We start from the raw sequence: 26,460 nt of genomic DNA on the forward strand, positions 1-26,460 counted from the left end.
TGTGGAGTATTTCTGTTTGTGTAAAAGGATTCTTTCTAAAATGGTTGCAAAAGAATGCCTGGTTGGATGTGGAAATAATTTTTAGCTGTCAAAGTTAAACTATATCTTATCTACCACCTATTTTCTCTGCCAGAATTTGGTCCCAGGCTCCGTCCTCTAACCTCTATTATCTTCATCTAGTCCCATCAGAGGACTTCGTTCTTCATTTTGCTTTGGTTTATAGGTGAATATGGAAAGTACCAAAGTAATTTTCACCGTGCTTTCAGTTCACGTCACGTGCATGACAAGAGTAGCTGAGAATTATAATTGTAGAAAAGTTTGCAAACTGTCGGCTCAAGCAGGTGTTAACACAAATGAGGTATTAGGAAAGTTAATGTTGAAATCAAAGCATCTGATATTTGTGTATATCTGTTTGTGTATTATAAGTATCTTGTTGACCAGTAATTAGAGGTTCACCTAGAATATAAGGTAATGAATTTTAAGTTCTGCATATTTTCCACTGTGATTTAGAGATTAGCTTAAGTCCCAGTCTTTCTATGAGCTTTGCACCAGAGAAACTTTCTTCTGTTCCAAATCATACCCTGATATTCCATTAGCATAGTTCTTAATAAGTACCCATTTTTAGTCCTGAATTTGTTCACCTCTTGTACATGCAAAATAAATCAGTTTTGCTTCTCACCCAAACATACTGTTTTATGAGTAGGTAACACTAACTTAAATAGCCATTATCGACTAATAGATTAATGCTGATCTACTTTTCTCTGCTGTTTAATAAATGCTGGGCAGATTTGGATAACTCAGCAAATCTAGCTAGAGTCTTCTCTCAAAGTGACTGGACTAATGAATATGTGTCCAAAGATCATATTGTTTCACTTTGCTTTTTATGAAGTTATGTTCTTTTAGAGAAAGCTTATGTTCCGTAGAAATTGGGAAAGATTCTGATTAACAGAGCAGAATGATTTTTGGAGCCGTAAATGTGTCTTTCTTATGCAGATACCGTAAACATTAGGTATTTGCTTGATTTGCTTAGACATGAATATATCAACAGCTGGTGTAAGCTTGAGTTCACCCTTAGGTCCCCAACTACCAGCCATTCGTACTGCTACTGTTTGAGCTATGGTGGCATTCTTGCTAAATGTAAAAAAGACTCTGCTGAATTTTAGGACCTGAAATTAAAGCTTTTATTACCTCCTTTCTTGCCTCTCTGTACCCAGGATATTACAGGAGTATGTTGCTGTGGGCACCATTTTCAGGAAAGCCACCAGCAGAATTCCACATTTTTTCCTTTGACTTTTTTCAGTTTTGCTTACTCTGCTGGCTGCATTAGTTAGACCTTTATGTAACCTTCTCCTGCCCTGTGCTTGCATTCACCTGGCAGAATTAGTGATTGCTGTACAAGCAAGACTTTCAAATACTCTGCTTTAGAGTACACCGCATTCTCATGCACACATAGCAGTTTGCGATGGATGGCCCTCTCAATCACAGCTAGAAAAACACTCACACCTCTAATGTAACTTTGTAGAGTATAAGCATGAGTTATATGTCAAATGGACTCAACGCAGACAGGATTAAGCATGTAAAAACAAAATACTGCATAGTAGTAGAGTGGCAAAAAGCAGCCAAGAAGCACTTAGCACGTACTGTAGGGAGCCTGAGAGGTGCTTGTTGTTACTCCTAACGTTTAGCGTTTGTGATTCAGCTCTTCAGCTTGCTCTAAGAGTGAAAAAAGAGAAAAGGAAACTTGACCTTGACTTCAAGAGTACAGCTTGACCCCATTGCTACTGGAAGAATCATGGAACTGCTTTTCCTCTTCCTATAATACCTTCCTTATATTTAAGGAAAGTTTTAGCAGCCAGATCACATGACCCCACAGCTTAGCCTAGAAAGTGCCACATATGATTTTTATTCTTTTGGGAAAAAAATGGGGCACAGGCTTCCTGGTAGGCAGCCAGTGAGTGAAGTCAGGTGGAATTTGCCTTCACTTGACTATAATCAGCTTTGTCCCTTTGTTGATGCCACCTCAGCCATACGCTGTTACCACCTTCTCATCCTGCACCTACTGTCATAAAGCTCAGCAGGAAAAATAAACTGAGGCCACAATAACATATGGAAGTGTCTTGGCAAGATTTGGCTGGTCATTTGAAATGTTTTTCCTTTTTCTGTGGGTAGGAGATGAAGTCAATTATATGTTGTTTCATATATAGGGATCATTATTTTTAGACCAGCAGCAGGTCTTAGGCTCTGCATGTAATCTGCTCAGAGCGAGCCACATGAGGCATCAAGGTTTGCACAAAGTGTCTGTGGAGCTCAGAGTCATTGATGCTGAGTATAACTTGAGTTTTGGAAGTGTGGATACTGAAAGCACTGAATTGTGTGATAATTTAAAGCTGAATGACTCATGTTTGTCTATGTCAACTTCTGTTTCAGGCATGGCAGATTTGTGATAAAAGCTTTTTGTAAAAACAGATCCCAACTTACATAATTCTTAGTACGTTGGTGTTCTCTGTGTCAAGCAAGGGAGATATGAGGCTGTCCTATTAACTGTGGCCAGAGTGCCACTGAGTTTGGAGTGTGCATGTATTGCAGACAGGAATCTCTGCATGTTTTGAGCAGCCAGGGACAGTGCATATAGAGGGAATCTTGGTGCGTTTAAAGGTTATCAGGGCCCATTCTGAAAAACAGCAGCTGAACTGTGTGCGTTTGGTGCTGCCAGTGAGAAGGTTTGCCTAGGATGTCATCCCTCAGCTATACATAGCAGACTCAAAGCTCCTTACAGAGAAACCTCTTACCAGTCACTTTCCACAAATGGTGCATATACCTAAAGGTACTTACTGAAAATCCTTGAGAGGTATTTAATGCAAAAGCATTTAGTCTCTCTGGTGTTTTTCAGAAGCTCCCACACACCACTAGCAGGGAGAAGTGCAGGGCAGCTACAGCACAGCACTTGTGCCAGTTACTCGTTTTGTCTCAACCAAGCTCTGCCACCCCAAGAGCTTGCCAAGATGTGTGACATGGGGGGGCTCGACAACCTGATTGCCAACACCGCCTATCTGCAGGCAAGGAAGAGTGGAGATGGAGACACCAGGGAGATGCAAAAGAAACGTAAGAGCCTCTCACTGCCCAACATTGATCAATGCAGAGAGGCTAGACAGTCTGTTGTTGCTGATTATGACAGCATCTGTGAGCGGCAGCCCATTGGCAAGAAATTCTTCAGAAACTTCTTAGACACAGTGCCAGAATATTTGGTAGCTAGGGACTTCCTGGATGAGGTGTTAAACTGGGAGTTGGCAGAGGACACTGTCAAGAGCAGTACCATGGAGAATATGATCACCAATTTTCTTAAGGCAGGCTCCAAAAACTATCTGGCTTTCATGAGCTCTGACTTGGCCAGCAAATGCCAGGCAGCTACTGCAAAAGACTATGAGAATGTCGTGCAGCTGGCCAAGGAGGAAACCAAACTCTTCCTTAAAGACAAGCCCTTCCAGGACTTCCAAACCAGCCCCTTCTATGACAAATTCATCCAATGGAAAGTTTTTGAGAAGCAGCCGGTAACTGAGAAATACTTCTATGAATTCCGAGTGCTGGGCAAAGGTGGCTTCGGAGAGGTAAGAGCTGTACTTTTAAGGATGTGGGTCATCCCCTTTCAAGACCAGCAGGTGGGTCTGCAAAGAGGAACTTGGCAATGGTTTAAGAAATTGTCCAAGGTTTTGCAAAACTTGCTCCTTCAGATAGTCCATTTCCCAGAAATTAGGCTGGGTTTGTTAATCTATACTGTGATAGAGGCTCCAGATGCCTGTTAGTGAAGAGCTACTCTAAAATTTTTATATTCTGTATCTATGCTAGTAAAAAGCAGGCTTCTTTACAAAAGCTTGCATGATGGTCTATATAGTTCATTATTAGTCTGCTCCTTGGCACTGTTTTAGCCTGTGCTATCTCACACACTCCCAGATAGTTCCTAGGTGCAGTTTAGGGAATAACACAGATCAGGATCTGTTCCCAAAACACAGTATGAATAAGGCTACCTTTTTTTTTTTGAGATGGAAGAGAGTTTAGCTATACAGATGCAAGCTGTATATGCCGCTTACTCTCATTGTCAGAGAATGGGTTCTTCTTCATTTTATTTGCTAATACATGTCTACTAATGGTGTCCTCAAGAACTTTGCATAAGGTCCACCATATACTGGTCTGGAACAGAACAGGTTGTATGCTTGTTTTTTCCTTATTTTCTCTGTTAATATACTCTGCCACGGAAGTTAGCATCAGCAGCTACTAATACGCATCTGTGATTCCCCAGTTCCTGCCTATTACTGCCCTTGATATTCCGGTCTGTATGTGTAAAATTCCTTCATTACCTTTCCTCGTGCATCTTGCTTCTCTAGGTTTGTGCCATCCAGGTGAAAAATACTGGCAAGATGTATGCCTGCAAGAAACTGGATAAGAAAAGGTTAAAAAAGAAAGGTGGAGAGAAGATGGCACTACTGGAGAAAGAGATCCTGGAGAAGGTCAACAGTCCTTTCATAGTCACACTAGCTTATGCCTATGAGAGCAAAACCCACCTGTGTCTTGTCATGAGCCTCATGAATGGAGGGGATCTGAAGTTTCACATCTACAATGTGGGAGAAAGGGGTTTGGAAATGAACAGGGTCATCTATTATTCAGCTCAGATCACCTGTGGGATTCTGCATCTCCATTCCATCAAGATTGTGTACCGGGACATGAAACCAGAAAATGTCCTCCTGGATGATAACGGTAATTGCAGACTGTCTGATCTTGGATTGGCAGTGCAAGTCAAAGAAGGAAAAAGCATTACGCAGAGGGTGAGTACAAATTCATTGAACATGGGCAGTGGGAAGGGAATCTGTTCTATTTCTAATACATTATGAGTCCAAGACTTAATTTCCTGGGATTTGTTCTTTGCTAAAGACCTTACGTGGTCATTTCATTCTAAGAGACAGGTGGTAAGAAGATTCGGTTGATTAACTCTATATCGATGCTATATGTAGTAAAATAACTTCTCTTACACAGAAACAGTAGAATCAACTTGACCTGTTGTTTCTCTTAAGATAAACTCTTGAACTGATCATTTTAAAGAGGCTAACACAGATGCCTTGTGCCTTGAGCAATAGTGCGTAGTCGGGGATTTAACCAATTACTTGTTTGTTTAGTGAGCAGCAGTCAAAGATAGGACTCCTTCTGTATTCAGTTTTTGCTCCTAGAAGAGTACAATTTCTTTCAGATTACTCTTAAGTGATGCTACTGATTGTATTGCAGGTGTTCATGCTGCTGCACAATAAATCATTGCCAACCTTCCTCCCCCCACAAATTAATTCCCGAAAAAGCTAGCAGACTTGATGACAGTTTGCCTGTGTACATGCCTGTGTGCGTGTGTAGGAAGAAAGAGATGGATGACCAACTGGTTTTTGCTGTGTGAATTAGACTGTGCCGCACTTCAGCTGTGCTGAAGTCATCCCAAAACTAACCCAGATTTGTAGTAATGTCGTGAGGTTTACACAAGAAAGATGTATTCAGGTAGCTTAACTATGAAAAAAGCCTATTTCTCCGAGGTGTCTGGAGCTTAAAGATGTATACAATGGGTGAACGTGTCTGAAATACACTAAGAATATGAAGAAACGGAAGCAACATTATAAACTGGTCTAACTGTCTTACGTTAAACTCCCCAGTTCTTTCAAGTTACTCTGTAGAAATTCAGTAGAAGAGAGAGGACCTGCTAGTAATCTTTTGCATCATGCTTGAAGTATACACGTCTTTTGACATTGTTACTTTATACAGTAATTTGTAATTTGAAGGATATATTTTTTTCCTGGCAATTTAAAAAGTTTGTATTATGAGTGGTTTTAGTTCTTGGTGAAAGAAAATATGGAAACTGCTGTATTTTTAGATAGGAAATAATTTTAAAATGAGACTGCATTGTGTGTTAGATACGAAAATACAGTTTCTGTGAAAGCTAAGGCAGGTTTTTAAATAGAACTAAGGTGAAATGGGAACGTTGTTTTGTTTGTGAAGATGGCATTTTGATCAGTGAACCCAAAGCTATAAACCTTACCGTGCTTTGCAAGTTATAGATGCATGCAGTTATTACAACCAGAAGAAATCATTTTGTCCAAGGGCAGTTTTTCCTACTTGTAAATACATGGGGTTTGGCAGAAGAAGAAAAAAACAAAATGAAAGAATGTATTTAGATATGTCTAACCACTTCTGTTGGCATTAGGGTAGAATCTCAAAGCAGTAGTGGACAAGGCGGTTGTTCCTCCTCACTTTCTGTGACAGTCATCAGGTTGTTATAATGATTTTTCTTCTGTTCACTGTTTTTAGAAGTGCTATTCACAGTTAAATGAGTGGTTTTATTAGAGCAAAACCTGCAATGAATAATATACTACACGATTGTAGTGTGTTATAAGGAATTTCTGTTAAAGGCAGTTTTATTCATACAGGAATTTAAAATAGGAGAAGGAAGAAAAAGAAGTTTGGGTTTTTTTTTTTTTCTGTGTCATAACTATGAGTGCATAATAATTCCCAGTATTGTTTTGCATTTATATAAACTAACCCTATTTGAGTCATTTGAAAGCTATTACTAAAAAACATTATATAAGAGCTAGATACTACTATTATTTATAGTAACGTCATATAGAGGAAGACCTAAAGACACCTGTACAGAATTTGTTGCATTAAGCTTCACCATGTACTCCTGTAATAAAATAAAAATGGTGCTGTTAAATGAATTTTTCTTTACTAATCACAGTTACATTGGGACTTAAAATTGGCAGAAAGTTTATATCATAGTGTGCTTTTCGAGTATGACTACCCAATTGTTATCACTTTAAAAAAATCTTGAGAGAAGATATTTGTATAGGTTTGGGTTTTTTTCACCCAAAAAGATATATGGCTCCAAGACAGATTTATTAAATGAAATTTAATCAGTTGCACCATTTTGTGGACACAGTTTTATAAGGGCAATTTTATAAGCTAAAGCAGAAAATATATTCCTCCAGGCCAAACCTCTATTGTACTGTATGTCTGAGCGAAGTGCCTAACATCATAAAGCTGTTTCTAGATTTTGGATGATGGTCTGAACTGACAACTTAAGGCTTACAATTTTCAGTCACTAATTATAGGGAAAATACTACTGATCTATAACATAAAACCTTTTCATTTCAATTTATTTATCCATTTGCAAAGAATCCTTCTGTTTTGATGGATGTTGTAGTACACTGAACTTCATTCATCTCTCCAGCAGTTCTGACTTTAAAGCCTTGTAATCTTGTAGCCCTCTTTTATGACCTGGTTCTTCAATATCATACTTAAAATACTGTTCTATTGCACTATGAGAATAATGCCTAACTTTGCTTTAATCATATTCATAAGTCATTCTACTGCCTGAAAGTAGTTAACTAATACCCCTAGTACCAAATGAAACCATGGTTTAGCTGTCTGGTACAGTTAATGGTCATTTATTTCCTCTGTTAAGATAAATTTTACTTAGCCAGTCTTACACATATTACGAAGAATTAAGATAGTTTATTTGTTAAATGTCAGGTAGAAATAATTTTAAAAATTGCATCTATTGTGATCTTTCTGTAAGGTGATATATTTAAAAAAAAAAACCTTTGGATTTTTTTCCTTTTTTCTGCTGTCTAATGAAAACTTCTGAGCTTGAGTTTGATTTTTTTCATTTTATTTCTTGTTTTTCATCTTGGAAATATCAGTAGCAGCAACTGTTGAATTCCTTGTTTTGCTGAAGTACTGTTTCAGAGGGGAAAAAAGTAATATGCTTTCCTGGGTTGTAGTTTAACAGTTTACTCACAGTGAACAGATTTCTACAATGCAAGCTACCCTTGTATTCAGTAAAGCTACTTTTATTATGAGATTATATTCATTCTGAGTATGGACATCCTGTTTTAGTCTCATACTCTTATAAAGAAGCAGAATGGTGCCTTTTTTAAAATAGAGCGCTTTCCTCCAAATTGTTTCCTGCAGCTGTGAACTAAATAGATGCTAAAGTAAAATAATTAAAGATTGTTCAACAACTGTCTACAAATCTCTCCCAGCGATACAGGTTTTTCTTCCTGAGTGCTAATCTTTTCATGATCTCTCTAGTTCTTCAAGTGTTAAGTGGATCTTCCTTGTGAGTAAGCAAAATAAAATAGAAAATTCTTCCATACCTTTTATATATCAGGAGGAGCCAGGTAAACAAATGTGGAGTAGACATCTGATCTTAGGCACGTGCTTAAAAAATATTAATCTCCATGTGTTTGACTGTAACTATGCTGGTATGAAAATGTCTCTTAATACATCATAGACAGTGAAACAAAGCAGCAGTTTTCTGCCTTTTTTTCTATGTCTCTTTTTTGCTATATATTATGAAGTAGAAACATCATATGATGACTTTCATCGTTCCTTATACAGGGTTGAATAGTATATAATATATGGATTTATCTGTGTATTTATTTCATTAGAGATTGCAAAAAATACAGTATTTCGATGCATTCTGAAAGTTTTGCACACCTTTCATGAGTGTACGAGCCATTAAAGATAAATCTATTCTGCTTTCAAAGCATCAAAAAAATTCCTAGCTTCTCATGTATGAATAAATGCCCATCAGCCATACATCAGCCGGAGGATCCATAAATCCCTTTTGTAAATCTTGTTAGGTGATTAGGTTATCACACGGCACAAATGATAAGCTAGTTAATGAGTTCCTGTTTTAGTCATTTTCCAACTTTTTGATGAAGATTTCTATGAAACCATAATGTTTATGTACTGTTTACCAGCCAAAGATTATTATCTTTGTGGGTGTAAAGTTTTTTTGAATTTTAGATGGGTGACTTTAATGTGGTCATCTTATAAAGTAATGTGTGTTTATGCTGCAGAAAAAGCGTTGTGCAGCCGGTGATTTAGTACTTACGTAACTGAAGAAGTAGCCTTGGTATCCTTAAAGTATTGTCATTACATATACTCCTTTTGAGAAATATTTGTGTGTTCTATACCAATTATCTGTAACTATTGTAAATAAAAATACCTTACTTTCAGAAACAATGCTCCTTACAAAGGTCTAGAAAGAGTTGGGTACCCAGCCTTAAGTTTCCTCCCTTTCTTTTCAGTTGCTAAAGCAGCAAGTAGAAACATCTGGCTTTCCATGTGACTGTTATTTTGAACATATATAGGCAGTTGTAAGTAATTGGTACAGTAATAATTACAGAGTTTAGGGAACTTTAATTTCACTAAGGTGTGCTGGAAAAATCACAAAAAAAATTAAAATACACAAGTTTGAGCAATAACAGTCTTGCAAATAAAAGAAGTAGAAGGCAATTGAAAGCTACTTACAATGTATTTTTTCTTCATGAAACAAACATGGATTACATGGGATCTTGTCGTGATACATACATGTACCTGTGCAGTCTACCTAGAAATGTGTACATGCACACTTACTCAGGCAGAGTTCTTACTGACATCACTGGAAACAGAAATAAACTCTTTGCCAGTGATAATATAATTATTCAGGACTTTAGGAAATACCATTATGACTTTTCATACAAATGTGCTTGTAGCATCTGTTCTGATGTGTTGATCATACTGTGCATAAACTAGATTGTATCTTGAAATTACGCCTTTTTAAATGTTGGTATTCTCTTTGTCTTATATAATTGAAATAGGCAACAAGGAGAAACTGGAGCCTGCAAAGATGGCTTTTGCATAGGCAAAATGTTTTATCTAGTTATGTACTCACTTGATTGATTCTGGAACTAGTTCTTTTTGCATGACAGAAATGAGGAGGCTCCATCCCAAGTTTCTCCACTTGAACAGTTTGACCTGGCATCGTTTCTCTTGAAGTCTCTGCAACTTTTCTCACACAACTCAAAATTCACTCGTTGTATGAGAGTCAAATGCTCCTGCCCTTCTTCAAAAGAGTAATCTACTTAATTTCCTGAGAATGGTTGCGAGAAAAGTGAGCGTGTTCTTCTGTTTAGTACCCTCATATCCTCTGCATATCGAAATATAGAGGACTTAATTCCATTTTTCCAAAAGTCAGTGCGTAATTGCTCTTTATTTTGGGAGGAACTTTCTGCCCTTACTGGGTATGGTTTTTGTGCAATGCAACTGTTGCATGTGAATTATTAAGTGCTTTTGTGCAGGTGCACGTGAGCCAGAGAGCTTAAATATTGACATAATAACTGTGAAAAATAAGGCAAACATATTTTTGTAGTATTTATAAAAGTGCATTCATATCTTCAGAGGTTTCAGGCTTCTTCACAGTTTTCCTGTGCTGTGTTTTATATATTTGAAGGACATCATAATATTTTTATAGGAAAAACATGTTTTGGTTAAAATCTTACTCAAAATGTCCTTTTGCCCTCCTGTATGTTTGTTTATTATAAGATTCTATTTCTTAGGAAAACAGAAGGAAATCTATTTAGATGTTTCTGAAACTTGCAGTTTAATTTCAAGGCAGTTTAGAAGTGGGAGGAGGGTTTGGACTTGTAAAATAAAAAATAACTCAGCAAGCTATTCTACAGTTGACCTTTGGTCATTATCACATGGCATTCTTATTGGATACGATTCTGTAAAAATTTATTCTTCCTTTGCATTTTGAAAAATGACAGCCATTCATTTGCTCAGGATTAGAGTGACTTGCTGCTATTTTACAGTTTCAAAACCACCATTCTCCTTATGCGTTTTGAAGTATGACATGTAAAATTGATTGTGATTTACTAGCAGAACTTTGTTCTTAAAAATTTTGATAACCACAGTTGTTATGAAGTGCGTCATCGTGACAGGTGTTTCAGATTTTTTTAATCTCTGAAACATATACTTTACAGAATGCAGCCTTATCCACTATGAATGCCATGATCATGAGAGTGAAGGGAGCAAAAATGATTTTGTGGGATCATTCTGCCTCCTGCAGTTTTGGAGATGGCAGAAAGGACACTGTAGTCATCTAAAATTATGCGAATGCCATGTGTCCCACGAAATGCTTTTCCTACACAGGGTGTGCCACCCATGAGACACATTTTTCTGTCTGGGAAATGACATTGGAGCCCTTTAAGACGTAGCATCAGGTCTCTTTGCAAGACTTTTAACCTTGTTTTTCATTCAGTTTAATCTGACAGTTAATAAATGCTATAGCATGTTCTATAAAAAAGCAAGAGATAAGACTCCTTATCAAGTTCCTAGAGCTGCTAGAAAGCTTAATTGAGCTCTTTGAACATGAAGAATGCTATGTAAGTGCTAAATACTACTGTTTAGTCCCTTTGTCTCTTGAGGCTCGTTATTTATTATAAAAAATAATACACACTCTGGAATGATCTCTCTGGTAAATCATCTAGTGGACCACTTGTTGCTTCAACATTGTCAAAGATGTTTTTATTTTATTGGGTAAGAAATGCAGCATTTGGCTGACAATGTAATTCTTTGAGCTGTTGATTTGACAGCTTTGACCAGAAGCAGTTTTGCAGGATGGTGAGGAATGTAGTACTTCTGTTCTTATTGGACCGCATGTGACATTCCACTTACTGTGATGAGTAGTTTCAGTTAACAAATGTATAATGACTTTTTTATGAAGACAAAATAAAATCCTGAAATTACAGGCACAAGCAAGTGAAAACTGTGGGCTTGGTTTTGCTCATTGTTCAAATTTAACATCGGCTAGTGAAAGGTAGCAGGTTCAAAACACGGGGAGGTGGTTCTTAACACAGTGTGTAGTTACGCTGCAGGACTCTATTGCAAAAGGTCTTGTAGGGTCTAAAGAATTTATCTAGGTTCAGGGGGAGAGTGGACAATTGATGGAAGCCAACTTTGTTGAGAGAAACCATTTCTGTCTCTGGAAGCCCTTGAACTGCAAACAGTTGGAGTCTAGGAGAGAAGTATCGAGGTACACACCAGGTTCTTACAGTCTTCCCTACACATCCACTTTTTGGCCAATTCACAGACAGTAAACTGGCCATATGAGCCTTTGGTCTGATGCATCCAGTACCCATCTTCCTGGATTTATGTGTAAAAGAATTGTACCTCCAACATCAGTCATAATCCTAAAAGATAAGGTGGATGAAATCCCGTGGATTTCAGTGATAGACAGTAACCATCCAGGCCTCGTTGTCATTTGCACTGCTTAACCTACAGGGGCTGTACCTGCAGTGGAGGGCCAGTACCCTTCTGAGGGCACCTGGCAGTCCTGTTCCCTCAGTCACACTGGCACTGAACACAGAATTTCTCTTTGATGTCCTGTTTTTGAGAAAGCCACCTGCGTGTTGGGCTATGATACTGTATTTGCATTCATTATAAAGAGCTTCATAAAATATATACAGAGCTAAGTAGATGGAGAATTTTCTCGTTATTAGTATTGCTTATGGAATATTCTGTGGCCACTAAATAATAAAACCATAAAGACCTCTGAAGTGAAGTATTATTATTCCCGCATTATAGATGGGAAATGGTCAGGAGAAATTTAAAGGGAAATTAAAGGGAAAATCATGTTACAGGAAGACTAGGGAACCCTGATAATTCTTGAATTCTAATTGTGTGGTTATGAGTCTGTACCAAGTGTTCTGCTTGTCCTATATGCTCCATCCCTATAATGTCTGATTGCTTCACTGTCTGTGAATGCATATTTCTTCTGATGACACTTCACCAAGGTGGGGATGTTAGCAGGTTCTGTCTCCAATAGGGATTTGAGGCAAAGATAGTGATTTATGCATGATCACACAGGAAGAAAGCGGGGAGATGCTCTAGAGTCCAACGTGAAAATTGGTGCCCAGTTACTGGACCGTCCTTCCTCAAGCCATTTATCCCTTAGATTCACACTATATGAAAATCAAAACTGAAAAACATGCTGTAACTGTGTCTGTTTCTTTTCCCAAGTGTGAGCACAGAGGCAGCCTGCCCTTACTGTCACAGAAGCGGCTTTCTCTTTCATTTGTGCAACTTCCTTGATTTCAATGACTACTGATGTCCAAACTTAAAAGAGTAAAAACCAATGGTGGATTTTTTTTACTACTCCAGTTAGTGACTTTGAACCCAGAGGCAATTTTGTTTCCTTTTTTTCTAACATAGCAGAAATTTGTTTTGTCCCTTTTGTGCTTTTATCTGTGTGGGGTTTTTTTAAGGCAGACAGCTTTCCCTGTTAAAATTATGTCCCTATGTGAAAATGAAAAAAACTTTGGTCTTGAATTTTGTGTAAGCATATGGGATTCAGTAGCTCCTAAGCTCCTAGAGAGTCTTTCTCATTATCTTTTCCTGGTAGTCTGAACAGTCCTCCTTGTGTTCTTCTGAATCAGTAGCCCATCCATTCATGATGGTTCATCCCATCATAAGGTCCTTCCCTTTGCTAAGCTTTAACAATATGCCGAAATCTTTGTTCTGTGAGGCTTTTCAAGGGTGTCTTTTGTCCTAATTAGATTTGATTTTCTCTTCTTTTAAAAGATAGTTGCCTATTCATTTGATCAACTGGCTTCTTGTTACTGTATGAACATGTGGTGAGAAAGTGTGGAGGAACTGCAATTCTGTGTGACTCATTTAAATTACGCTCCATTCCTCCTCACAGTGGCTCTTGGGAGAAAAAAGAAGATTGTGAAGTGAGTGACAGAGGCAGATCAGTTGTTCTTCTCTACATCTAGGGCCTGTTAGCTCGTGTGCAGAGAAGAGTTTTCTGTGGTCTGTTCCTGCATTCCTGCAGGGTCTATTAAGGGCATTGCTGAAGGAGTGGAGGAACAGCTGGACAAGAGAACAAAGCAGGCAGTGGCACCCCTTGGAGGAAGGAAGGACCGAGCCCCAGGAAACAGCTGATAGAGCTAAACTCAGCTTGTTTTTTTTCCTCTGTTCAACAGTTCTTGTGCCATGGCAAACAAAAGATAGACATTTTGATTTGCTTTACTGTTTGGTTTGTGATATCAATTGAGTTTGTTTTGCAGAGATCTGTGGGAAAAGGTAGAGAGATCTAAATCCCGTTTCTCCTCATTTGCCTGTTTCTGTGCTGATGAAAGCTCCAGAGAGTTCTGTTTCTTTGTCCCCTGCATCTGCTAGAAGCTGGGATAACGGCGGTTTTCAAGGGACTTTCCCTTCTTGGGACAGCAATCAGAATAGGATATATGACCGTACTTGCACTGTGGGCCTCGTTCTGCTCAGAGTTGTGGTGTGCCAAGTACCCGTTGACTGTACTGGGAACTGAATGCACTTAGTGCTTCTCAGGATCACATCTTGTATTATTATAATTGTGTGACCTTTTAAAAATTTATGCAGGATCACATTTCACAAAAGAAACATTTGTATACTTTCAGATGAGTCATTTCTACTATGCCTTGTCAAACCACACTCAAAGTGACAATTCCACTTAACAGAACTTCTTCACTAATGTATCCAAGGGCAACATTTGGTCATTACGTTTTAGAGGATTATTGAAAAATTGCATTTTGGGTTGTTCTCAAGATAGAGAAATAAAGGGAGAAGTAGATCTGTTAGCCCTTTTCAAAAGCAAGTCAATTAAAATTTAATTGACTGAAATTTAATGACTATTTTTATATTTCAAACAGCATATGCAAGTAAGGCATCCTGCTCATCATCACAAAAGACAGTATTAGATGGAGAGCAAGCAAAAAATAGCTAGTGTTGCACTGACTACGCTTCAAAAAGTTGTGTGCCTCTGCAATAGCATATGATTTCTGCCTTCTGTAAAAAAGTTGGGATAATATAACATTCTTTGGCTCCTTTGTGATTTTTTTTTTTTTAATTGTGTCCCATTAGACACTTCCAGGTCAGTGAAGGGGTAATTCCATGTGTTTATGTGTCTCTGTAAGATCACTTGAGGAGTCAACACATATGGTCAAATGGTTCCCGGTCTTATCAGGAATCTTACAGGAAAGAAGAAAACAATGTGCTTGGTCTTAGTCTCAGTCGAAACCCAATGCACGTCCTAGTAGTGTAGAGTTGACAACAAAGGAATTCAGCTTTCTGAGTGTGTTGGTTTTATTTTCCCTGTTTCCATTAAAAGAGTGAAATTTATCCATGTAAAATAAGATCTAGTAAGAAAAAGTGTTTTTCAGTTAATACACAACTTCTGAATTTACTTATAAATTGTATTGAGGGAAAACAACTACAAAAGCATCCAAACCTAATGATTTTTTGTGTGATAGACATACCAGTAACCCATACTTAGAGGTATCCATTCTGAGGCATGGTCAGATAATTCTAACTGAATTAAATACTCAGTACCAGCCCATGGAAAATAGACCCCTTCTCAAAAATAATGCATTTATCTTTTTTGTGATCTCTTTTGATTCCTTTGCTTTCTGTCCTTTTTTTTCCTTTTTACATTTGAGTATGATTTACAGTATATTTGTTTACTCCTTGGCCTGCTGAGAGTAACAACTCATTACTCCGATCAACTTTTGCTTTGGGAATCAGTGGATACATTTTCCACCTAATACACTATTTTTTTGCTGCTCAAATACCACTACTGCTAGTGAGAGTTGTACAGTTTAAAAGCTCCCTTCACTAAGCTTCTGTTTTACCTGCTTAAATAAACCTTTCCTGAGTCATTGAGGCTGCCTTTCATGTTGCCACAGGATCTCTTTTCCTTGAAAGATGATCTGATTTTTGACATCTTGTTCTCCATCATGATTAGTGCAGGGATGTTAGGTTTTAGCTTCCCTCTAATGCTATCTACTTCCCAAAGATAGAATTAAATCTTCATTTGAAAGATGTATGTTCTTCCAGTTCCGGGGGTTGAATAATTGCTTTTTTTTTGTGTTCCCTAATAACAGCAAATGCTTACGGCTTTATCATCTTTCTTCCCAAATGATTTTGCCAAAGCTCCACATATGTAGAAATAGGTGGAAAAGACTAAAATTTAAGCTCTTTTCTTCCTTTCTTCAAATTCCTGTTGTGATAAAGATTGCAGAGATTTATGTGTTTCTTCCCCCTGCTTGTTTATGTGTTTCTCCCCCCTTAAACATCACTGCTGACTACTTGTGAAATGTGTTTGTTTCTGCCATAGAATAGTAATGTTTAAGTGGGTTTTGAGTTTCAGGGGGTTATGAGATTAGGTTTAGATTCCTGCTTCTCAGCCTGTTCCTTCATTATGAATCATAGGAAAGCTTCAGGATCGGGAGAGATTTGTTTTAAGATCAGGTTCAAGTTTTGATGAAATTCCATGAGAAAAACAGCTCTCATAAAATTCTGAATTGGAATGGTTTGACATATCAGAGGAACAATATATGTTTCTAGACTTCTCTCAGATTGAGCTGGATCAGCTCAATAACAGCTCAAAAGATTTCAGTGCTACTAAGTTAGAATTTTGAAGTTTAATTCTTGTTCACAGTAACCCCATCCACAGTCTTTCACTTCAGTCTGAAGGGAAGCTGCTGTTGGTCCATCTCTATTTTCTATTAAATTGTGGTCATGCAGTCTTTTTGGTCTGCGGTGTTATGGTCTTGCTTTCTCTGTTCTTGAGAAACGTGAGTACTGTGTCAAAGCACGGTGTTCTTCTGTATGGTGTGACTTTTTGAAGGTTATGTGGAAAATGCACATGGAAGAGACTGAAGTTACTTGGCTTTTATTTCTTTGGAAAAAACAACTATGGAAGAAAGAACACAAGTGGAAGGAAGGAGAGGCAGTCAGAAAGGAGCTGCCTTGAGACACATGTATGATTGCAGAGTTCTGACTTTTCCATGTCAGATTTATCCAGTTCCCGTATGATGATGCTAAGTTGCAGCAAAGTAATGTCTTATCAGAAGGACCATACTGTGCTGTCAGGGTGCGTTTTGATGATGATATGACTCATCAGTTCTTCAAGGCATTAGTGCCCTAGCTTCATCTCCATAAAAATAAGAATGTGTATTGCTTCCCAGAAGGAAAAAAAACCAAAAAAATATTCCAGAAGCCTATTTAGTATCTGTGTTCACTAACCCGCAATGAGCTCTGTGTGCATCCTTTTGTACCAAGCTTTCTCTGCTGCTTTCAACTCCTCCTCTCCTTTCCAGGTTTCATGATCTTCTGAGGCCAGATGGATCTGGGTTCTGTGGTCCCTATTTGAGTACTTGTCCCCCTTTCTGAATGGAGCAGTAATCGTACATAAAAATGTAATGCTGTCAGGGTATCTCTCAGTATTAACTTTTACTTAGAGAAATTTACTTAGAGAAATTCAATGCAAACAGTACAAATTACCTGTGGCGTGATGTCAGCTGCTGCAATGCCCATACGGCTCCTCTGTACTTTTGTGGTTTTAGTGAGGGAGGAAACAGTTTGCTTTTAATCTTTTCTTCTGCTTTCAACCTGGCTGATATTTTTGTTCTTCTCATTTCATTTCTGTTTTTCAACCAAATGGAGGATTTTGCTCTATATCCCTTTTAGGGGATAGGATTTTTTTACTTTTAGTAAAAAAAAAAAAAAGTACAAAGAGCAAAAACAAACTGGATTTAATTTTCTGTCCATTAGGCTTATGTTGTAATTGATGCTAAGATGTTCCCTCTTGCACACATTGTTTACAATAGAGTATATGCCATAATGTGTAGTGGCATGAGCTAAAGTTTATAGGGAGATCTGACTCAGAAATACTGTGCCTAAAGTTGCAAAAGTTAGAGGAGTTGCCCAAACCTCATAAAATAAAATTCATCTGTTGAGCTGTGCTTTTTACAAATATCATTTGCCCAAATGTCCTCTAGTTTTAGTTACCTTTTTCTAACTGTTTTGCTTTGGAGTGAATCTCTGTCACTGCTTGTATTCTGGTAGCACTAATGATGACCATCTTGAATAACCTTTAGTGGGATTTTGCATAAACATAATTTTTCATTTTAAATGGTAATACTACCAATTCATCAGTCCCAGTATTTCAAAAAGATATAAAAGAGGTTCGAGCAACTTCTGACATAGTTATCACTGTTAGCTGAATCTGGTAAATATATAAAATAAGGTATAGCATCAGATGCGGCAGGAAATGTTGGGTCAGGTGAGGGAATGCTGTTTCGATTGAAATCTCGCATCCTCAGTCATTAACAGCGCAGCAGAAAGCGTACAGAGAGGTTGACCTCTTCTCTTCCCTCCCAGGTGAATCAGCTCCCTAGAGAGAGAGGCAGCAGGAGCTATTTTGAACACTGTGCAGTCTGTCCCCCAGGGGGGAACACGCCAGGCCTGGTCTGGGAAGGGAGCAGGCAGATTCCCCTCTCAAAGAGCAGTCACTTCTCTTGGAGAAGGGTCCATTAGTGCTGTATATAGTAATAGCCTTTATTCAGAGAGCTTTTTTCAGTTAGGAAATACGAACTCGTTCTTTCACCTGTAATGAATGTACCTGTAATGAATGAATACTAAAATGCCTGTAATTTACTCATTATAATTTTCATAGGTTTACTTTCTTACAATGGTTTTAAGAGTTTTTCTTGGCCCTTGGTGGTAGTACTTCCTTCCAGAAACCAACAGGGAGTGCAGGTGAGAGCTTCCTCATGCAGCTCAGCTACCGGCTTGATGAGAATTTTCTCATTGGCAGCAGACCCCTGTGTTGGACCAGTTATAACCACTGAACAGGGAGGGAATCGGTGATTGTTTGTCCAATTTGTGTCTTTTTTTAATCTTTTCAAATTGATTGCTAATTGTGTTTACAGGACAAAGCTAGCAATGCTATTTTCAACAGGAAAAAAATTAATATGGAAGAAAAAAGCAAGCTAAACATTAATTTAAAAAGAAACTACTTTTAGGTAGAAATTGCACAGACATTTCACCTTTGAAGAGCATATTTAAGACAATTTTCCCATACGCTAAGATGTTGAAAGACAGAAATAGTCCATGTGCTAAAACAGTTATACCTCAGAGTTTCTAGATAAAAAAATAAATCAATTATACAGAGTTTCTAGATACAAAATATATCAATTGTATTACTAATATTTTGGAAGAATTATAGACTAGTCTGTTTAATTGTATGCATTTCATTACTGACATTGTATAGTAAATCTGTCTGTATGTTTGTAATAGGCTGGGACAAATGGTTACATGGCTCCAGAAATCCTGAAGGAAGAAGATTACAGCTATCCTGTGGACTGGTTTGCTATGGGGTGTAGTATTTATGAGATGGTTGCTGGGCGAACACCATTCAAGGATTTCAAAGAAAAGGTCGGTAAGGATGAGGTTAAAAGAAGAACTCTGGAAGATGAGGTGACATTTGAACATGACAACTTTACAGAGGAAGCGAAAGATATTTGCCGACTGTTTTTGGCTAAGAAAACAGAGAATCGTTTAGGAAGCAGGTATGCCTTACTTCTCAAACTCAGTAAAAGCCAGATTAAAGCTGCAAATAATATTGTTACTTTACATATTACACAAAACCAGGTTAGATCTTGACTTTCTACAGAGTACTGAATTTTCCCTTTCACTTCTAGGAAGAGAGGTGGAAAGTTTTGAAGATATATATGGAAATAGGAATTTTGTTGCAATAGTGTCTTGTCCATCCTCACCCCAGACTACTCATAGGAGTTCCCTTCTTGGTATTTTGTGGGGTTAGACTTTATATAGTTTTGGGAGAAGGGAGCAGCCTATTTCTCTTGCATTTTCTTTCCTAAAGGTAAAGGATATTCAAGTAGATACCTGCATCTGTGCCAATGCAGACTGAATGCAGAGTCTTGGGCTGTATCACTTACTGGAATGATGTGGGCAAAAATCCAAATCTGCAATGTGGATTCTCTTCCCTGCAGATAGCTAACTTGCAAGGCTGTGTCATTGGCTTCTTACTGAAGAGACCTTAACCCCTCCGCTTTACTCAGGTGCTTTAAAAAAATCTTGTAGAGGTTCTGGTCTTCCTGACTCATCCTGGGGAGAAAAGGGAGGAAAAGAATGTTGGGCACAAATTCTTACAAAGCAAAACATTTTTTGGGACTTAAGAGGTGGCTTTGGGTTAATGAAGACTGATGGATGTGTCCCTGACTTAGGAATTTCAAGGAACTGTTCAATAAGAAAATTGGAAAGCTAAGCATTGTAATGTTTAGGTTGTAATATCTCTGATCCCTCTGGTAGGTGTGTGTGTATATAAAAAAAAAAATCATTTAGTGCATTTCTAATGAGACAGATTGGGGATCTACATTTGCAATATAGACAAAAAAAAAAAAAAAAGTAAAAAACGAATAGGAAACTGATAGTACCTGTCTTTAGAATACACCATGATTTGAATCGTGTATGAATACAAATATATTTATCAGGTGCTTTTCCAGTTTAAAGGTGGAATAGACACAGGGACTTAATGAAAATGCACAGATAGTCTTCTAAATTTATATTTCATAACAATGAAGAAGAGTTTTGCAAAATGTCACATTTGCCTGAAAAAATTAACCTTCTTCTTATTCCAGTGCTAGATGAAGGTAACTACTCTTTGTGCCTGATGAGTTTTCCCAACAACTCTGCAAGGCTGCAGAAAAAAATAAATATTTTCAACAGCACATAGAGTGTGTTTGATACAAAATCTGTATTATTTTTGATATGTTTTAAAAGCTTATTTTAAAAATAATATAAAAAACATTTAGAGCATTCTACCTTACAAGTCAGCATGCTTTGCAGACATTTAGTCTTACAGCATTTTGTGAAGTAAACAAATTTCAGAGTAGGGGAAAATGAAATTCAGAGATTCTAAGTGACTTGGTCAAGTTCATTCAGCAAGTCTGAAGCAAAACCAGCAACAGGCTATTCACTTACTGTAACCACATTCACTTTGCCAAGGGAATCATTTACAATAATTCTGTCTGCTTACTGTTACATTATTTCTCAGCAATGGGAGAAATGTAATTGCACAGATTATTTTTAATTTTCCGCTATTTAAGATATTCTTGCTCTTAGGCGTTGTACTTAGAGAAGGAAAACAATAGCATGTATACCATACCTGGGCATGATACAGAATAAAAGCCTGCATGCACCTCTTAAACAGGGCGATACTATTCAGGACAGCTCATCCTTACGTAAAGATTAGCACTGTAATTCTACTAAGGACAACAAGACCTTGGGTTATCTACATAAGTGCCTGTTGCATAAGCTGTCCTTGAGCAGCTTTAACTTTACTTTGTATACCTGACCTTTTAAAATACTTCACTCTTTTTTTGAAGACTCAGTGTCACTGGCTAACTCAGGAAAGATGTAACCCTTTTTCTCCACTCAAGCTTTTCAGGATTGACATCTCAAATCCCAAATCTGTGAAGTGATTTTTTAATTTTTTTTTTTTTTAATGGAGGAGTACGAAATTGACAGTTTAGATGAGTTCATTTGCTCTTTCTATTTAAGTTACGTAAACGTGCAATTCACACAGGAAGAGCTCAAGTTCATCTCCAGCTAGTTGGAAGATGCCTCAGTTGGTTCCAGTAGATGGCGTTCCTGTAGCTTGATGTTTTTAAAGTTTTTATGGTTTTGGTGGTGTCAGAAAATACATCAGGAGTAGAAACACTGCAGCAATCCATTCTGGAGCCTTCACCAGCTTCTAGCGCTTTTTGGTTTATGTTACATAAAGGAAAAGCAAAACAAAGTGAAATTTTTGTGAGTGCATCTGCCCAGTAGGATTGTCGGCCCTGCTAGTCCCAGGACGCTAGTTAATTTGAACAGCAACTCTAATGCGCTTCAAGCTAACAGTGAATGTAAATAAATCACATCAGGCTGGAGGGCTGCTCAAGTACTTGGTTATTACTAGCTGGTTAAGTTAGGAGACGATTTTGCAAGACTATGCATATGCAGATGTCATGATCCCTGTTGGTTTAATCTATACATTCATAATTGTGTTCATATGGCTCTTTTGGGTTGAAAATGTCATTTTTTCATTGCCCAGGGTGCCCGGATGGCAGCATCTATCATTCTTCAGGCTGTGATTTAGCATCCTGGTCGTGGTGGTGTTCAGTGGTTAGTGGATGGTGGTGACCTGCTCAGAGTAACCAGGCAGCAGAGGCACAAAATGACAATTTTCTAACGAGGGAGCTGAAGAGGGCAGCTGGTAGTTTGATGTCAGCTGTGCCCGGATAGCACCAAGGCAGCCTAGAAGCCTGGCAGGACAGCATATGAGGAACTGGCAGTAGTGGCAAGCTGGAGGAGCTGTTCTGTATACATGGTATAAGGTCGTTTAAAAAAAAAAAAAAAAAAGGAAGATTTTGTATAGTCACACAATTGTACTACACATTGGCAAAGATAAAAAAGACTTGCCAAAGGTTTGCATTACGTTTTGTTCTTAGAACATTGTCTAGAAATACATGAGTGCTTACACTTGGCTAAGTATATGATTTTGTAAGGAAGTGGGAAAAGAAAACAGCAATATGTTAGCAACTACCATTTTCTGAGGCCAAAAACCAGACAAATTTGTTTTTCTTACATTACCATTTTCAAGACCAGTGCACCCATAAACATGTAAAAAAGAAGGCATAGGTGTAAAAAATACACTGGTCCTCCCTGCTCCTCCTTTCACTAGAGTCCAAAACTCAAACTTTGCATGCCTTGTCACTAGAGGCACAGTTCAAAAGCTGTGGTCCTTGGTCGTGCTTTAATGAGCACACATTTGAGGCTCAGATTATTCTTATCATCAGAATATCCTACAAGTCTCTCTATGGGTCTACAATGAAACAATTCACTGTTTCTTTTACAGCAAAACTTCTCCCTGAGGTCTGCAGTTGTTTTTCTTGAGACGTGTTTAAAATATGTATTTACAATGATTTTAGTCCTTTCTGGATTTTATTCTTGGGTTTTAACAATATTAATAAAAGATTGTATTTGTGACAGTGGCACACATACTTTTGCTGATGTCATAATTTGTGAATCTCTTGCTGTAAATCTTTGTTCATTTATAAGAGTAGTTCATCTGAATGAACAGACTCACTAAAACTGGGAGTGTATTAGAGCAACATAATTGAGTTTTATCATGTAAATGCATAGCTGCTTTGAATTAAGATAAAACCAGAAATGTCATTTGTCACCAGTTTCCTATTCAGACTGTTGTTCCTCAGCGTCAATCCCTAGCTGTATTAACCCCATGTGCCCCAGTCTAGAGTTTAATAGATATTCTTATCCTAGTTACTATAGAACCAACCATTGGACTTCCATTCTTGGACAGTAAATCCAATACTCCCCCTGCCCATCTTGCTAGATCTTCTGTTCTAGTTAAAGTGTATCTTTGGATATGAGTATCTCGGTGCGCTGCCAGAAGCAGCACTGCAACTCTGGCATGGCACCTTGCCCAGACTAATTTACCCTGAGAGGTAGAGTAATGAATAATGGGATCAGGATGTTTTCTGCTTCTCAGCTTTGCTTATATTGTGCAATGCAGCGTTCTTTGGTTACGAAAAAAGGAATTGCATTGCAGTGTGTGTGTAAATATCTCTCTCTATATAGCTCCTTACTTTAAAATACTCTCATGTATACAACACAAAGACACACCTGAAAGCAAAACATCATATTGATTAACAAACTTTTGCTTTATTGCAGAAATGAAGATGATGACCCAAGAAAACATAGTTTCTTCAAAACAATAAATTTCCACAGGCTAGAGGCAAACCTTATTGACCCTCCATTTGTGCCAGATCCATCAGTTGTCTATGCCAAAGACATTGCAGACATTGCTGACTTCTCTGAAATACGAGGAATTGAGTTTGATGACAAAGATAAGAAGTTCTTCAAAAAGTTTGCGACAGGTGCTGTCCCTGTAGCCTGGCAGGAAGAAATTATTGAAACGGGACTGTTCGAAGAACTGAATGATCCTAACAGAGTAGATTCCGGGGGACACGCAAATGGAGGTGAAGCTAAGTCAGGAGTTTGTTTGTTGTTGTAAACGTCACATCATTAACAAAAAGAATAGAAACCACCTCAGAACTTTCCATGTTCTGACACTGTTTCAGAAACTCCATGCATCTGTTTAAAAAGAACCAATCGGTGTAATATGACATTGACAGGCTATGTAGGACCACCAGCTGTGTAGACTGTATTATTTTCCTTTGCTCTAGCAAAGGAGATAATATTTTTGTTTTATTGGAGATTTATCAAGATGAAGAACCATATTTCTCTAAGAAACTTAGAATGATAGAAATTCGGAAATACAAAAAGCAATAACGGAGTGAAGAGGCAACACCTTTTGAAAATGACTGACTACCATTTTGAATACAATCATTTGTTGGTTTTCCTTCTATTTTCTTGTTATTTCTACTAACATTTCCTCTTTGTTCTACAGTTTTCAGGAAAGATTTTTTAATTTTCAAGTAATATTCTCAGTTAGACAATGGAGCTCATATACCATGTCAAACTTGGAATCTTACTGGTTAGCTAGTCTGTCTGTTGTTTTCTTAATTCGTTAGTTTTTGAATGGTTTGACTGTAATATGTTCAAATTGTCATAAAATGTAAAAGGTGGCTCTACATATCACTAGGAAATAGGACCAACAGGATCAAACTCTTTTCAAAGTTGATTTTAACAGAGTGAAGATAAGATTGCACCAAATTAATTGAATAAAGTATTTCTTTATTATTATTAAGCGTATTAAGTGATAATACCATATACAAAGAAAATGTATTTATAAGTTCTTTTTGACAATCAATTTTAAAATTTTATCAGGTTTCCCGATCATTTTTCTGTATTTCGGTGATAAATTAAGCTACAAATAGACCAAAGCAATTTGTAACTGGCTTTTTACAAGACATATTTCAGTGCAATATAAATTTTAATTCAGTAGTTGCAAAATACATTATACTATTAAGTGCTGTAATGCTGGAAAGGTTATGTGTGCAAGTTGACACCATCTTCAAATGTTCATTGATTCTCGTGCAAATTTTGATGTCATTTATTTTTCAATATTATGACAACCTAAATTGAATTAATTGGAAACGTTTCTGCGAATGCTTGTTGCTGAAGTGTATTACTTGTGAGATGCATCCTACTGATTTTCTCTGGTAAGAAAATAGGTGGTAGTTGTTAGCAACAACTTTTAAAACTGATTCTGCATGCTGTTTACCGTCATCTGTCTGGCCATAATTTCCATTGACTAAAGTGGAAGTTGAAACTGCTCCTTTCCTTGGAGTCCTGGAGGCTGCTAATACCCCGTTTCCTATTTTTCATAGAGCAAGCCTCCTACTGAACTCAAAAGACTTCTTTTATATAGACACTGGGTTTGAACTCATACATCCGTTTTAAAAGAGGATAAACCAATAGATATGATGTCATCTATAGTCGGGTCTATCATGTGCAACACATAGCTTTAGTGTTTATTTATAATCTAATAGCTCATCCCAAACATTGCAGTAGTCAAAAACTCTTCAGTTTTAAATACTTTAAGTGATTTAGTCACAGCTACATGATACATTGGTAATACATTGTGTTGTTCTAAGTAGAAAAAGTATTGTTCTTTTTTTTCGTTTTAGATTTGCTTTTCCAGTGCTTTATATACTTAATTTTCAAGTGACAATCACAAAGAACAGTGTTACTTAGGATTAGTGGATAATTCTGTTAATGAATTACGAGCATATAATTGTCTGCCTTTTGATGGGAGACTTTCTGTCAAATAGTTTAAAACAATATAAGCTGAATTCTGATTTGGGCTTTTAATTGAGAAGAATGATCCTGAAAGTTTGTGAAAAGCAGAGGAGGTTGAGAGGAAGGAGAGTAATGTGGTTCTGTCACAGATTTAGGAGAGTGCTTCCACTGCTGACATCCAGTGATTTTATTTCTCATTGCTCCCATCTGTAGAAAACTCTCACAGAGTGGTATTAGGCTAATATATTTAAGAAACCCAGACAAAAAAATTCATTATATATACATTTAAAAAAAAAAAACACAAAACCTGCCCCCCTCCCCTTATTACACCTAGGAGAGACCTATTAGTGTTAGTGGCATCAGCCTTTTGTCCTGAATTGGTATACCTCAAATCCATAGAAATGCCGTTTCACAAATCCTCCAGAGCCATAAAGCAGTACTCTGAAATGGCTGTAGATTTTCTAGTGCATAACTAATTTTTCAGTATATACATGATCGCATATGGAAAGAGGTTATGTATAGACAGAACCAGAAATTAATGTCATGTTAGAGTCATATGTCCCCTATGATACCAGGTGTTGCAAGTCTGGGTTTTTCAAAATGTATTGCAATACTGAGATCTGTGAATTCAGGACATCATATGCGCATAACATTAGGTTATTTAGTTTTAGAACTGTTATATTATCAATAAATCCCAGCCGGATGTGTATCAGTGAGATACTGTAACGTTAAGTGTTCCATGAATCATTCAAAGAAGCACATCGGTAGTCTGATAATGCACGATTTGGCACAGTGTATGACAGAGAAAAATGTGTTGGTTTGAAATTATTCATTATAATTTTCTAAAATTCTCTATTTCAGAACATGGACAACTTGTGTTTGCACTACGAGGAGATAGAGCAGAGCAAAGATTATTTCTGTTAGCAATTTCAGTGTGTCTTTTAAAAATTAATTTCAAGTCCTTTTAAGGAATCTGTGAATCACTTGGTTCTTTTC

General features: G+C 37.4%; 1 protein-coding gene across 1 annotated transcript; it reads left to right on the forward strand.

The window, feature by feature from the left end:
• The first annotated feature begins 61 nt into the window (after positions 1–61).
• GRK7 (G protein-coupled receptor kinase 7) lies at positions 62–24,814 on the forward strand. The gene is made up of 4 exons (XM_076340967.1): positions 62–3,605; positions 4,380–4,817; positions 18,970–19,241; positions 23,431–24,814. The coding sequence occupies exons 1-4, from the start codon at positions 2,856–2,858 to the stop codon at positions 23,771–23,773; spliced, it is 1,803 nt and encodes a 600-aa protein (XP_076197082.1). The 5' UTR covers positions 62–2,855; the 3' UTR covers positions 23,774–24,814.
• The last annotated feature ends 1,646 nt before the right edge of the window (positions 24,815–26,460 follow it).

This window comes from Aptenodytes patagonicus, chromosome 6 (genome assembly GCF_965638725.1).
Source record: "Aptenodytes patagonicus chromosome 6, bAptPat1.pri.cur, whole genome shotgun sequence".
Taxonomy (NCBI): Eukaryota; Metazoa; Chordata; class Aves; order Sphenisciformes; family Spheniscidae; genus Aptenodytes; species Aptenodytes patagonicus.